General features: G+C 42.4%; 2 protein-coding genes across 6 annotated transcripts in view; one reads left to right on the top strand and one right to left on the bottom strand.

The window, feature by feature from the left end:
- The window catches only part of LOC117368047 (dimethylaniline monooxygenase [N-oxide-forming] 2-like), a 57931-nt gene that overhangs the window by 34567 nt on the left and 9969 nt on the right, over positions 1-13395 (bottom strand). Inside the window, exon 1 of one of the 4 annotated variants that reach the window (XM_033961307.1) lies at positions 4379-4399. The exons of 2 other annotated variants lie outside the window; for them this stretch is intronic. The gene's annotated coding sequence lies outside the window, so the exon portion shown is untranslated. Of the gene's footprint in view, positions 1-4378; positions 4400-13395 lie in introns of those variants that run through there. One more of the 4 variants, XM_033961305.1, reaches the window with a different exon arrangement.
- Positions 3773-13395, top strand: part of LOC117368048 (dimethylaniline monooxygenase [N-oxide-forming] 2-like) — a 29862-nt gene continuing 20239 nt past the window's right edge. The window contains exons 1-4 of one of the 2 annotated variants that reach the window (XM_033961310.1): positions 3773-4202; positions 4787-4975; positions 8625-8787; positions 10728-10870. In XM_033961310.1, coding sequence (XP_033817201.1) covers positions 4071-4202; positions 4787-4975; positions 8625-8787; positions 10728-10870 — 627 coding nt within the window. In that variant the 5' untranslated portion in view covers positions 3773-4070. The remainder of the gene's footprint in view (positions 4203-4786; positions 4976-8624; positions 8788-10727; positions 10871-13395) is intronic. The other variant, XM_033961309.1, reaches the window with a different exon arrangement.

Raw genomic sequence — 13395 nt, 5'->3', positions numbered from 1 at the left:
ACGCCGTAACGTTACCCCCTCTCCACCTTAAAAAACTGATGAAACCCCTCCTTTGCAACAGACCTATCCCTTAGCCCACCCTTCCCCCATCTAAACCCTCCTCTTCCCTCTCCCCCCCTTACTTTCCCACCCCCCCTCCAAGTTGGTTGCCCCCCCCCCCCTGTTTCCAACTAATATGCTCTTATCTAATTTCCTCTCTTAAACTCTATTGTATCCTACTGCAGCACTCTGTATGTATCCCGTATTGTATCCTACTGCAGCACACTGTATGTATCCCGTATTTAGCCCTTCCCCCTCCTAAATCGTCTATGTAAACGAGTTCGTCCCCACGATTGCCTAGTTATGTTCTTACTTTTTCGAACCGCACTGTATGTAATTCATCTACCTGTTGTGAACCGCCTTGAACTCCCTGGGTATGGCGGTATACAAAATAAAATATTATTATTATTATTATTAAAACCACAACTGGGAACCTAACTAACTTCAATACAGTCTCCCGCAACGACATCGTTGAGATACTAGGTAGTTGATTAACCGTTCCCCTTAACTGTATCCATGACATCTTGTTTGTCTGTCTTACCTGTTTAGATTGTAAGCTCTTTCGAGCAGGGACTGTTTTCTTACTCTTTGTGGCTCTGTACAGTGCTGCGTGCGACTGGTAGCGCTATGGAAATTATTAATAGTAGTACTAGCAGTAGTAGATTTGCCCTTCTGTCTCTAACCTGGACTCTTATCCTCCACACTTCCTAGTGGTGGTGTAAGATACCTTTGTAGACTCCATCCTTCCTCTCATCAATACCTCCCTACAAACAGATGTAGTGCCCGCAAACTGGAAGTCAATGGGCATCAGACCTGTCTTCAACCTACCCTTTATTTCCAAGATCCTGGAAAAACTGTGTTATTCCAATTACATTCCATCATTGACAAACAAGGCGCCCTATCCACCTTTCAATTGGGATTCAGGAAATTCCTCAGTACTGACATTTGTCGACGACTGCTGGAAACTCATGGACAAGGGTAATGATGTCCTTCTGGTGCTGCTGGATCTCAGCACAGCCTTTGATACTATTGACCATCCTCTCTTCATTGAGTGGCTCTTCGATACTAGAATCAGAGACTTTGCGATACAATGATCTTCCTCTTTCCTAAATAACAGATCCCAAAGTGGTCTGCTCAACGACGTGCTATTGAAACCAAAACCGATCAAATACGATGTTTGGCAGGGGGCTCTGCTATTCCCCCCCCTCCTATTCAATCTCTACGTTAAACCTGTCCTAGAGATAGCCCGCAAATATCAAATACAGATTCATTCCTTCGCGGATGACATAATACTATTAATAACAGCTTATATACCGCAGTACCTTGAAGTTCTATGCGGTTTACAAAAGATTGAGCAAAGGTACAAATTGACTGACTACAAGAGGGTTAGAAGAAAGAGAATTAAAAGGACAGGAAATTCATTGTTGAGGAGAAAGTGATCAATAGGACAAGATAATCGCTATTTAGGGGAGAGAGATAAGTGAATCAGTGAAGCATACTTTGATAACTCTGCATTCAGAATCCTGGTACAATCCCTCGCATTGAGCCAACTCGACTACTGTAACATCACCTATTTAGCAATCCCCCAAAAGAATATGCGACGCTTACAATTAATGCAAAACACTGCGGTCAGACTAATCTTCGGTCTAAAGAAGTTTGATCACATGACGCCATACTTCAAACAGCTACACTGGCTGCCGATGGAAATTCGTGTAAAGTTTAAGTTCACCTGCCTCTGCTTTAAAGTTCTTTACGGTCTAACCCCTAAATACATCACTGACCTCTTCTCCTTCTCAGCCAACAGATGCAAGAGAAGCTCCCACTTGCACTTCGTTTCTCCCCCGGTTAGAGGTTGCAAACTAAAAAAACACCATGAGCATCTTTTCTCACATCAAGCAGCTCTATGGGGCAAAGACCTAGAACAACTCCTATTGCCCACCACTTATGAGGTATTCAGGAAACGCCTCAAAACTCACCTATTCCTGAAATACCTAGACAGTTGACCCACTCCTCTCTTTCCCCTCGCCAACGGTGTTCTTGCCCTTTCTCCCTATTGTTCCCACATCCCTTAAGTTATCTCAACTTGTACTTCACTAATCTTTTGTAAACCGCATAGAACTTAACGGTACTGCGGTATATAAACTGTTATTATTATTATTATTGGTTAGATGCTTTAGGAACAGGTGTGTTTTTAGACGTTTCCTAAATACCTCATAAGTAGAGGGCGAAAGTAATTGTTCTAGGTCTTTACCCCATGATGCTGCTTGGTGTGAGAGAAGATGTTCATGGTATTTTTTCAGTTTGCAACCTCTCACTGGGGGGGAAACGAAGTTGGAATGTGAACTTCTCTTGTGTCTGTTGGCTGAGAAGGAGAAAAGGTCAGTAATGTATTTAGGGGCAAGTCCGTGTAATGCTTTAAAGCAGAAACAGGCAAATTTGAACTTTACGCGTGCCTCCATCGGCAGCCAATGTAACTGCTGGTAGTAGGGTGTCACGTGGTCAAATTTCTTTAGTCCAAAGATCAGTCTAACTGCTGCATTTTGCATCAGCTGTAGGCGTCGCATATTCTTTTGGGAAATTGCCAAATAGGCGATGTTACAGTAGTCAAGCAGACTTAGTACGAGGGATTGGACTAGGGTTCTGAATGCCGATATATCAAAATAAGCTTTAATGGATCTGAGTTTCCAGAGAGTAAAGAATCCCTTTCGGATTAAGGAGTCTACCTGGTCTTGCATGGTTAGGCATTGATCCAGAGTTACTCCTAGTATCTTTATGGAAGGCTGGATAGGGTAACTAAGGTTATTGATACAAAGGGTTGATTTAGTGTCAAGCGGATGCGGTGAAGCAACGAAGAAAGTTGTTTTTTCTGAACCTGTACCTAGCGCTAGGAGAAGCCCGTGACGCCCGGATTGTGAAACCTAACCTAACCTGCCTCTCGGAAATCAAAAACTGGATGTTTGTCAACAAATTACAACTGAACACCTCCAAGACGGAACTCCTTTGAATCCACACAGAATACTGTGCTGGGACTCAACTACAATAACTGCGAAAGACCAAGTACGCAGCTTAGGAATATTCCTTGATTGCCAAGTGTCGCTTTCCGACCATATCTCTCGGGTAGTATCTTCCTCATTTTTCTATTTGCGACAACTCCAAAAAATAAGGAACTACTTTTCAGAGTCTGACTTTTGCCCAATTACGCTGTGCCTTAGTACTCTTCCGCATGGATTATTGCAATGCACTATTCAACAGTCACACGGTGAAGGACGCATGACATCTCTAGCATGTTCAAAACGCAGCAATCGGGCTTCTGAAAAACCTCCGTGCCCATGACCCTGTCTCCCAGGCTCTAACATCAGCTCACTGGCAGCCCGTAGCCAAACGTTGTGTCTTCAAGGGCCCGATGCTAGGGTTCAAATCTTTGCACGACATGGCGCCAGCCGACATGATGACTAAGCTTCCTCCTTATGTGCTTATGATCTTATTGATCCCTTTTTTTTTTTTTTTTTTTTGCTCTCTAGCATTGTAGATTTTTTATTCTTGCCCTCCCCCCCCACACCTTTCGCTGCATGCAGTACTTGTCTACCCCTTTGCCCCAGAAAAGCAGACTTGATTGTAACTAGACTTTCTTTAACGCCTAACCATTTCCCAATCTACCAGTTCTTGTTTAGTTTTTCTGTGATAACATTTTATGACATCATATAAATTCCAAGAAACAATTCAGATTTGGAAAGTTTCCTAGCAAATGCAGGGTTGAGAGCAGCTCCTCCCAGATACTTTCTCTCTCTGATTATTAAACTGCGTTTTCTGAGCTTGCTTTTACTTATCCACGTAGCTGGAGTGGCGCTACAGAAATCCCCCCCCCCCCAAAAAAAAGAAAGGTAAATGATAGGAAGTGATCAATAAAATAAGGGTGGAAATGCAGGACGTGTTCTTTTTCTTTCTAAAAGAGGCTTGAAGCGTGTTTCATAACATTAGGTTACAGCAAAAGGAGCTCTTCTTTTCTGCGATCCATTGGGCTACAAGACACCATGGTGAAGAGAGTGGCAGTGATTGGAGCTGGAGCAAGTGGATTAGCTGCCATTAAATGCTGCTTAGATGAGGGGCTTGAACCCACCTGCTTTGAGAGGAGCAGTGACATTGGGGGACTCTGGCAATACACGGTAAGAAGAGAGCGTTATAGTAGAAAGCATTGCATTGGTGTCTTTAATATTGATTAGCTGTGTCTATAGGGTCCTTTTCCTAAAGGTTAGCACATCTTAAATGCTAAGAAGCTTTTTAGCTTTTAGCATGCACTAATTCCATGTGCACACGAAGCTATAGTAAAAAGTAGGGTTACCTTATGGCTCCAGAAAAAGGAGGACGGATTGAGACATCCAGGTTTTCCTTCCATTCTCACTACCCTCAGTCCCAGTCAGCTTCTAATTCCATATCCCTAGTCGAGCCAGGCCAATACCACAAAAGCGAATCCTCCGTTTAAATTTCCCTGCTCCTGAAAGACTGGAAACAAATGCTGCAGCTCTGCCAGCCTGCTTTGAGATGGCAGAACGAAGAGCGGCATCATTTAGAGGCTTTTAGAGGCTTGAGATTTCAGGAGATGTATTTTGTATTATAGAACGCAAAAATAATTAGCAACAGAAAATTAGCATGCTATAATATATATAAATATAAATGAAAAACACATGCTAATTTTCTGTTGCTACTGATTTTTGCAAGATAATTCTTTTGATTTTTCTGTCTGATGCAGGAAGAGGTAGAAGACGACAGACCCAGCATCTACAGATCTGTGGTGACCAACGGCTCCAAAGAGATGATGACCTACAGTGATTTTCCAATTCCCGACCATTTCTCAAACTATCTGAGCCACTTCAAAGTCATTGATTACTTCCGACTCTATATAGATCACTTTAATATTTTGAAATACATCAAATTTAAGGTAAATGCTTTTGCATAGGAATGTTTACGATATCTGTAGCACGGGTCTAACCTACAATTATATCCAAATATTGAGATAATTTAGCTCTGAGTGGAGGAAATAGAAAACCAAAGTACGGTAATATGAATAAAACTGACAGGTGACTAAGAGGCTTCACAATGACATTCCCCTGGTCAAAAATTGCTAATCTGACTAGGGGGATGTATTTACTCTTAGATAAAGGAAGTGATCTCAGGCAGAGATGATTTAAGGAAGGACATCATATCTCCCCTGTCTCTCCTTTCCTCTAGGGTATACATATTCAGGGCTTCCAGTCTCTCCTCATACGTCTTCTGGCGCAAGCCTCCTATCATTTTCATCGCCCTCCTCTGGACCGCCTCAATCGCTCCTCCTACACTTTCTTGCTCCACTTCATCACTTCATCATGCTTCTATTTCTTTCTCTCCTCTCTTCTACCTTCCAAAGTATTTAGATCAATGCTGTCTTGTTAAAATGTTTATTTTATTTTTATTTTTCCTCTAACTCTACTTTTCACTTCTCTATTACCCTCCAGGTACTTTAGTTAGATTGTGAGCCTTCGGGACAGTAAGGGAATTTTTCAAGTACCTTTCTTATTTCTAATCTTAATGTATATTTTCTGTAAACCGCTTAGAACCTAACGGATGTAGCGGTATATAAGAAATAAATTACAATTACAATTACAATTACATTTCAAGTAGGCATGGTATTTTGACCTCCATTGAGTTGCCTGGAAATATTGTATGTGCAAAGAATAGTGCTTAACTCAACCTGTTTATACATCACTTGACTAGTGTCTTGAAGGGAACTAGTGACAGGGTGCGGAACTAATCTAATCTAATCCTTAGGTTTGTATACCGCATCATCTCCACGTTCGTAGAGCTCGACGTGGTTTACAGTAGGAGAAACTGTGTTGCCACGTGTGGAAAAACACACTGCCAAAAAATCTGCATCCAAACAATCAGTGCTAATTGGCATTCTATAAAGGGCAAAACAAACAAAAGTAGGAATGGAGGAAATACCACAAGCAAAATTACAAAAACACTCCGCCATAAAGAACACACACAGTCACTCGGCGTCCCAAACTCGGAAAGAAAAAAGCCTCAGTAACAGTGAGCCTAAGGATGGGTGCCCTTTATATGAGGGTCATTTCATAAATAATGCATATTAGTTTTAAAAAATTTACATGTTTATTTTTTTTTCAAGGTATTTCTTTACCATCCTTCAATATGGTCTCCCTTCTTTGCAAAGACCGAGTCCCAGCGTCCGGGAAGCTTCATTATTCCATCGAAGACACCGTTTTGTTCAGTTGCCAAATGGTTCGGGTACCGGCGGAAGAAAGCTCTTCCAGAGATGCAAAACGATGTCCACGCATAGGTTGTTTCAACTTTGGAGAAAGGTCGAAGTCTGGTGGACTCATGTCTGGACTGTGGGGAGCAGGAGGTAACACCTCCCAGCCGTATTTGCGTAGTTTTTCATTGACAACATTCCCTATATGCGGGTGAGCGTTGTCATGAAGAATGAGTGGCCCAGCTAAGAGCAACTTGTGCATTGTTCTGTGCATTTTTTGCAAAAAATCGCGATAATACACTGCTGTGACACTACTTCCACATGAAACTTTGTCTATGATGATGATGCCTTCATGATCATAAGCAAAAATCAATTGTTTGACTTTTGATGGAGCTCTCCACTCATCATTGAAAAACTACACAAATACGGCTGGGTTACCTTATGTACCCTACTGTCCAGACATGAGTCCACCAGACTTCGACCTTTTTCCAAAGTTGAAACAACCTATGCGTGAACATCGTTTTGCATCTCTGGTAGAGCTTTCATTCGTCAGTACCCAAGCCCTTCGGCAACTGAACAAAAACGGTGTCTTGGATGGAATAATGAACCTTCCCGGACGTTGGGCCTCGGTCATTGCAAAGCAGGGAGACTATATTGAAGGATTGTAAAGAAATACTTGAAAAAAAATAAAACATGTAAATTAAAAAAAAAAAAAATAGTTCCATTATTTATGAAATGATCCTCATAGAATCGCTTGTAGCACCAGAATCTGTGCCCAATTTCTGTGCGTGTGCATTTTATTGGCATACCCCTGACCCGTCCATGCCCCTCCCATCTTTGCGCCCTTCTGTTCAGATCCCCGCAGAAGCACTTAGGCACCATTCTATAACTCTGTGTGTGAGTTCTGTGTGGATCTGACATTTTTGGCCTATTTTGTCACTTTGCATTCATTATAATGCTTTTCTGCGTGGCGTAGCATATGACATTATACACCATATATAGAATTTCCTAGTATACGTGGAAATAAAGGTATTACTTTATTGCAAGCATTTGGCTGTATAGCTCTTTCCAATGAACTGGCAATAGATCGGAGCTGTTCCCAAAAGGTGACCTGCTACAGCAGTGTATTTCAAACTTTTTAAGGTGCGGCACACTAATCTCTTGGCTGCGGCTGGAGGGCAAACAGAAATGCATGGACGTCGCTACAATGACGTCTTGCACATATGTAATATTACCACATCGATGTCCATGCATACGCAGATGTCCTCCAGCTGCGGCCCTGAGCCTCCTATTACCGCCGGTGGAGATGGGTGCTGCAGAAGGAGAGGTGAGGAGAAGGAGCAGAGGCACTAGCAAGGATGTGAGGCGCAGGTGCCGGCTGACCGACTACAGGTTTGGACAAGTTCCTGGTACTGGGTTTGCTTCCCGCTACAGCTCCTTATGACTCTGGTCAAATCACTTAACTTTATATTGCCCCAGGTACAAAATAAGTACTTGCATATAATATGTAAACCACTTTGATTATAACCACAGAAAGACTGTTTATTAAATCCCATCCCCTTCCTTTCTGCTGACTCCCCCCCCCCTCATGATTCTGTAAATATTATTTCAGAGGCTGGCAGCAGCTTTCAGCTACCCCTGGGTCTTCTCATTGCTGCATCCTACCTCCTCTAATGCAATTTCCTATAGACAGGACACAGTACAGGGAAGACCTGGAGACTTGCCAAAAGCAGCCCGCCATGCTGCACTGCCAACAACTGATATAAAGTTTATAGGACCATGGAGGTGGAGGTGGGTGCACCTGGGGGGAAGGGAGGAAGTGGAGGAGTGGGAACTTGGAATGTGTTTAGGAGAGGAGAGGTGGGGGAAAGAAGTGGAGATATAGTAGATCAAGGAAGGGAAGAAGGGTTGAACCTGTGGGAACAGGGGGCAGGCAGAAGCGGTGGGGTAGGTTGGGGGGTGGTACCAAAGCAAGTTGGCTTAGATCAACACAACCCCTTGAGCTGGCCCTGGACAGGATCCTCTCTTATGTGTGCTATCTCAGGCAGCAGACTGCCTTGAGCCACTCCTGCTCAGTCTATTCCAGTACAGATAAATCTTTAAAATGCTTCTTTTATTAACATTTTTTTTTAATTAAAATCAATTTTTGTAAATGCATTCCAGAGGAATACTTTGCATGGAATATGCTTATATCTTCACATCATGTAACCTTTTTAAAATGTTATGTTTTGTCTTATTACCTTAATATAGATGAATTTATGGTTTGTTTATTTATAATCTGCCTTTTTCAATATTGTGAGATTGTGAAAGATTCCTTATTAAATGTTACTTTTTCTACAAGACCAAGGTTTGCACTGTAAGAAAATGCCAAGATTTCTCCACCACTGGGCAATGGGTCATTGTTACAGAGGCAGATGGGATACAAGAGTCGGCCATCTTTGATGCTGTGTTGGTTTGCACTGGTCATTTTACAGAACCTTATCTACCAATGGAGCTCTTTCCTGGCAAGTTCTGCTTAATATTGCATTTTACTATTCGAATGGGTTCCAGTCATTTATCTGTATGAAACAAATGGACATCTAAAAGGGCTCAATTCACTCAAATTTGAGGCTGGAAAGAAGACCCTGGCAATTCAAGAAGGCTGATGAGTACATAAAATCTCTTTGCAATATCCCCTTTGTATTCGCCCCCTATAATTCTCCCCCTCCTCTCCATCCCATCCTTATGCAATGCTATAAACTTCCCAGTAGCCTATCCTCCCTCCATCCCCATCCCAAGTTTTACGTAAAGCTTCTCATTTACTCAAGTCCCAGACACACACATGCTTCCTCTCATAGCATGTGTTATTCCTCTGTTTTGGCCCTCACAGTCCAAACCTGCCCTTCCAACACATTTCTTCCCCCATATATCCTTCATCTCACACCATACTGGCCCTCCTAATCATTTCGTTTTCAGCAACCCATTAGTTGCTGGACCTTCCAGGTACAAGCATGCTTGGACTGACATTGACTCCTCCTCAGCCTCCTTTTCCATTCTGTCGCTATTCTTCCCCCCCAACTGCCTCATTCCCTGTTTATTTAATTGCTGTAAACCGAGTCAAGCCTTCTCAGAATGATGACTCGGTATACAAAGTTAAGCTTTAGTTTAGACCAAGGATAGCTCTGGAGTATCTCCTCCTCCTTGAGTCTGCAATGCAGTTGCTATCACTGGTTCATTTCCTTGATGATTCCCCCATGATCTCTCTGTTGCTACAGAGGTTTCTCATTTCAGCTCCATGTCGCTGAGGGAGGCAAAGCTCTTTGTTCTTTGCTATAACATGCCCATATGGGTTCCATTTGCTACTTTCTGATGTAGTCCAATGGGTTTATAAAAATTTTCACCTCTTTTTACATTTTCAGAAATTGCTGCTTCCCTTCCTTTGAATGGTGACAGCATCACGATATCCTTCCACCTTCCGGAGTTGCTAATTTTTCTGATCCTCTCCCCTCCCCCTTCACACACATCTATTTCTGGGTCAGTTTCAAGCTTAAACAAGAGTGGGATATTGCAAGGGCCCTTTAAGCCTAGGCTCCTGCTCAAGAACTGTCAAAAACAGCCTCCCTCTGAGGTAAATTTCCTGTTGGGGGGTGTGTTTGCAAGAAATGGCATGGTTCAATGGAGGCCTAAAATCCCATGCTGCCTTCATTCATTTCAAATTCTTGCTGACCGCCTCCCAGTCCGCTCTGTCACTTGCCAAACAATACCACTTCATCCATCTGACAAACTTTTTACTCTCTTGACTGTCTCTTTGCCACACTGAAATCTTTCCTCAAAGTTCCCCCTTTCACTTTCTCCCCAGACTATGAATGAGCACTTCCATGAGAAGGTTCACAAGATTAACCCTGAGTTCTCAGTCATCTCCATCTCTCCTTCCCCACTTAATTCTCTCAACCATCTTTCAACCACTGTCACCTTTCTCTCCCCCCCCCCCCCCATATTTCAGACATTGGTATACAAAGCTTTCCAGATATTGCCCATTTTTCCCATTTCTATAAAAATATTTTATGTTTTGCCTGGGAAATTTTGAATTACTTGGGGGCTTTGTTCACTCTTCCCCAACAATTTTAGTAAATGAGATGCATAAATGGAAGCCATGCATATGTCCCACCCTTGTGTATACCCATGCTATGTAAGTTAAACATGTATTTGAAGATTAGTACTTGGGCACCAGGCTGGTATTTATGTGTGTATCTGCCAACATATCCACCTAAATGCTAGTTCTAAACATTTGTGCAATTCAAGTAACTGCCTAGATTATAGAATTATCCCACTGGTGAGCAACAAGTTAATCAGTCACATACTATATGTCCTGTTAAAAATCAACCTCATAAAATTCTAGCAAGTTCTAAACATGACAGAACTTGTTCTGTTATCTTGGCTTAAAATGTTCCTATATTTCTTTCAGGAATAGATAAGTTCAAAGGTCAACGCTTCCACAGCCGGATGTACAAGACCCCAGTAGGATTCGAAGGGAAGAGAATACTCGTTGTCGGATTGGGAAATTCTGCAGCCGATATTGCTACAGAACTCAGTTATACCGCTGATCAGGTGCATTTCCTTTCTGCCATGTGTTTAGGGGGCCATTCTATCACGGGGCAGCACAATTCGGGTGCCCACATTATACGGGCTCCGAGTCTATTCTATAATGATATTTACATCCATAATTGCCATTCTAGAATACTAGTTTAAATCAGCATAAACACACCGATATTAAGATACTAACATTTATGCCAGATATACAGTAAGGGGCTCATAATCGAAAGAGAAAAACATCCAAAAACCGGCCTAAGTCGGCACTTGGACGAACATTTCTCAAAAACGTCCAAGCACCGAAAATAAAAACGGGTTTTGGACGTATTTCTAAACGACCTAGGCCTTCATAGTGCCGCTAAACGGGGCATTTCGGGAGGCATGTCGAGGGCAGGAGTTGGGCGGGACATGGGCCGGCTTAGACTTATTCGTACAGTATGTATAACCGAAAGTTATACAGCCCCAGGATCGACGGAACTTGAACGTTGTGACTTAGACCATGTAAAACATAGTCCAAGTCACAAAAACCCACTTAAAGTCACCAGATAAGCACTGCAAACACATAACACAGACCCCCACACACTACCCCAGTGATCACCTCCCCATAAAAATTTTATTCACAACTTTAAATTGTAGCCTCCAGACCATCACCACCTGGCCGCCTGGCATAGGAAAGCCTAGTCGTCCAGCCCAGAGGCAGCTTAAGTCATAAGTCTGTAAGCAGAGTCCAGTACACTCTCCTTTTTACCAACTGAAATTAGCATCCACACAGTCTTTTCTCTGCCTCCTCCTGACAACAGTCTTAGGGCGTACGGTCCCCTTGGTTCTTTTCTTGGTGAGCCACTCCACCTTCTTCCCTGTCAAGCTGAATTAACAATCCACAGTTTGGCCTCTGGATCCTCACCCGCTAACACTTCCAGGAGTCCCCCATTGCTTTTCAATGTCTACATGTCCTCTCTGGGCGCGCAATTAACCCAGCAGGGGATAAAATTATTCAGATGACTTTACGATCATCATCCCATTTACTAACTCTATCTCGGAAACTACTCCCAAGGCATCAGAAGCTATAAATCTGATGGAGCAATGGATGACTGACTTCAAGCTCAAACTTAACTCCGAAAAAATGAAATTTTTCATTGCTTCACCACATCCGCTTGACACCAAAACACCACTCTGCATCAATAAACTTAGCTACCCTATTCAGTCTACCATGAAGATACTGGGTGTAACTCTGGATCAGTGCCTAACCATGAAAGACCAGGTGGACTCCTTAATCAGAAAGGGTTTTTTCACTCTCTGGAAACTTAGATCCATTAAATCATATTTTGATACGTCAGCATTCAGAATCCTGGTACAATCCCTCGTACTAAGTCAACTTGATTACTGTAACATCGCCTATCTAGCAATTTCCCAAAAGAATATGCAACGTTTTACAATTAATGCAAAATGCAGCGGTCAGACTAATCTTTGGGCTAAAGAAATTTGATCACATGACACCCATGGAAGCACGTGTAAAGTTCAAGTTCGCCTGCCTCTGCTTTAAAGTACTATACGGACTAGCCCCTAAATACATAATTGACCTTTTCTCCCTCTCAGCCAACAGACACAAAAGAAGCTCACATTTGAACTTCGTTTCTCCCCCCCCCCAGTTAGAGGATGTAAACTGAAAAAACACCATCAACACCTTCTCTCACATCAGGCAGCATTATGGGGCAAAGATCTAGAACAATTGCTTTCGCCCACTACTTATGAGGAATTCAGGAAGCGCCTAAAAACATATCTGTTCCTGAAATATCTAGACAGTTGACCCATACATCTCTTTCTCCTCTTGACCTATTAACCACTTTCTTTCACCTCTTTAAGTTCAATCAATTTGTACCTTCTTTTAATCTTATGTAATCCGCATAGAACTTCACGGTCTTGCAGTATATAAACTGTTATTATTATTATTATTACTTGGACTCTGGTGGGGGTCAGAGAATAACCAAAAACCCAGTTCTTTTACAGTACAAATCTTTATCCCCTTGCATCCCCATCTCCTTCAGGCTGGGTTCTCCAACTCCAGCAACTCAAAGATGTTCCTCGATAGATCATTTCTCTAGTGACGCCCAGAAGAATCGCCCACCTCCTGTTCTGCAGCAGAGGCATTTTTCGGGAGGAGCTCACATTTAGATTTTGGCAAATTGCTCTGATTCAGCAGCACTGCACAGGAAGGACTAGGAGAAGTTGCCCACTTAATCCACCAGTAAGTAATATTCCCCTAAAAAGCCCAACCGGTCTCTAACAGCATCAGGAATAACTTACAGACAAAAAAATCACTACCATGTAAACTGTCACTGCATACAAACAGTTAATCATACACAATTTCAAGTCAGGTACTTTAAGCCAACAAGGCAACATGTCATTAATCATCGGTTCCTCTTACACATCGAGTGGAAAATTCAGTAAAATAAACTCAGACCAAGTCCAATAAAAACCTGAACCCCACCCGATTTTAGAGCAATATATATAGTTAACAGTGTACAGTCACATGGCAGTGTGCC

This window comes from Geotrypetes seraphini, chromosome 10 (assembly GCF_902459505.1).
Source record: "Geotrypetes seraphini chromosome 10, aGeoSer1.1, whole genome shotgun sequence".
Classification (NCBI taxonomy): Eukaryota; Metazoa; Chordata; class Amphibia; order Gymnophiona; family Dermophiidae; genus Geotrypetes; species Geotrypetes seraphini.
The sequence above is the reverse complement of the archived record's forward strand: the minus strand, read 5'-3'. Positions and strand labels throughout refer to the sequence as shown.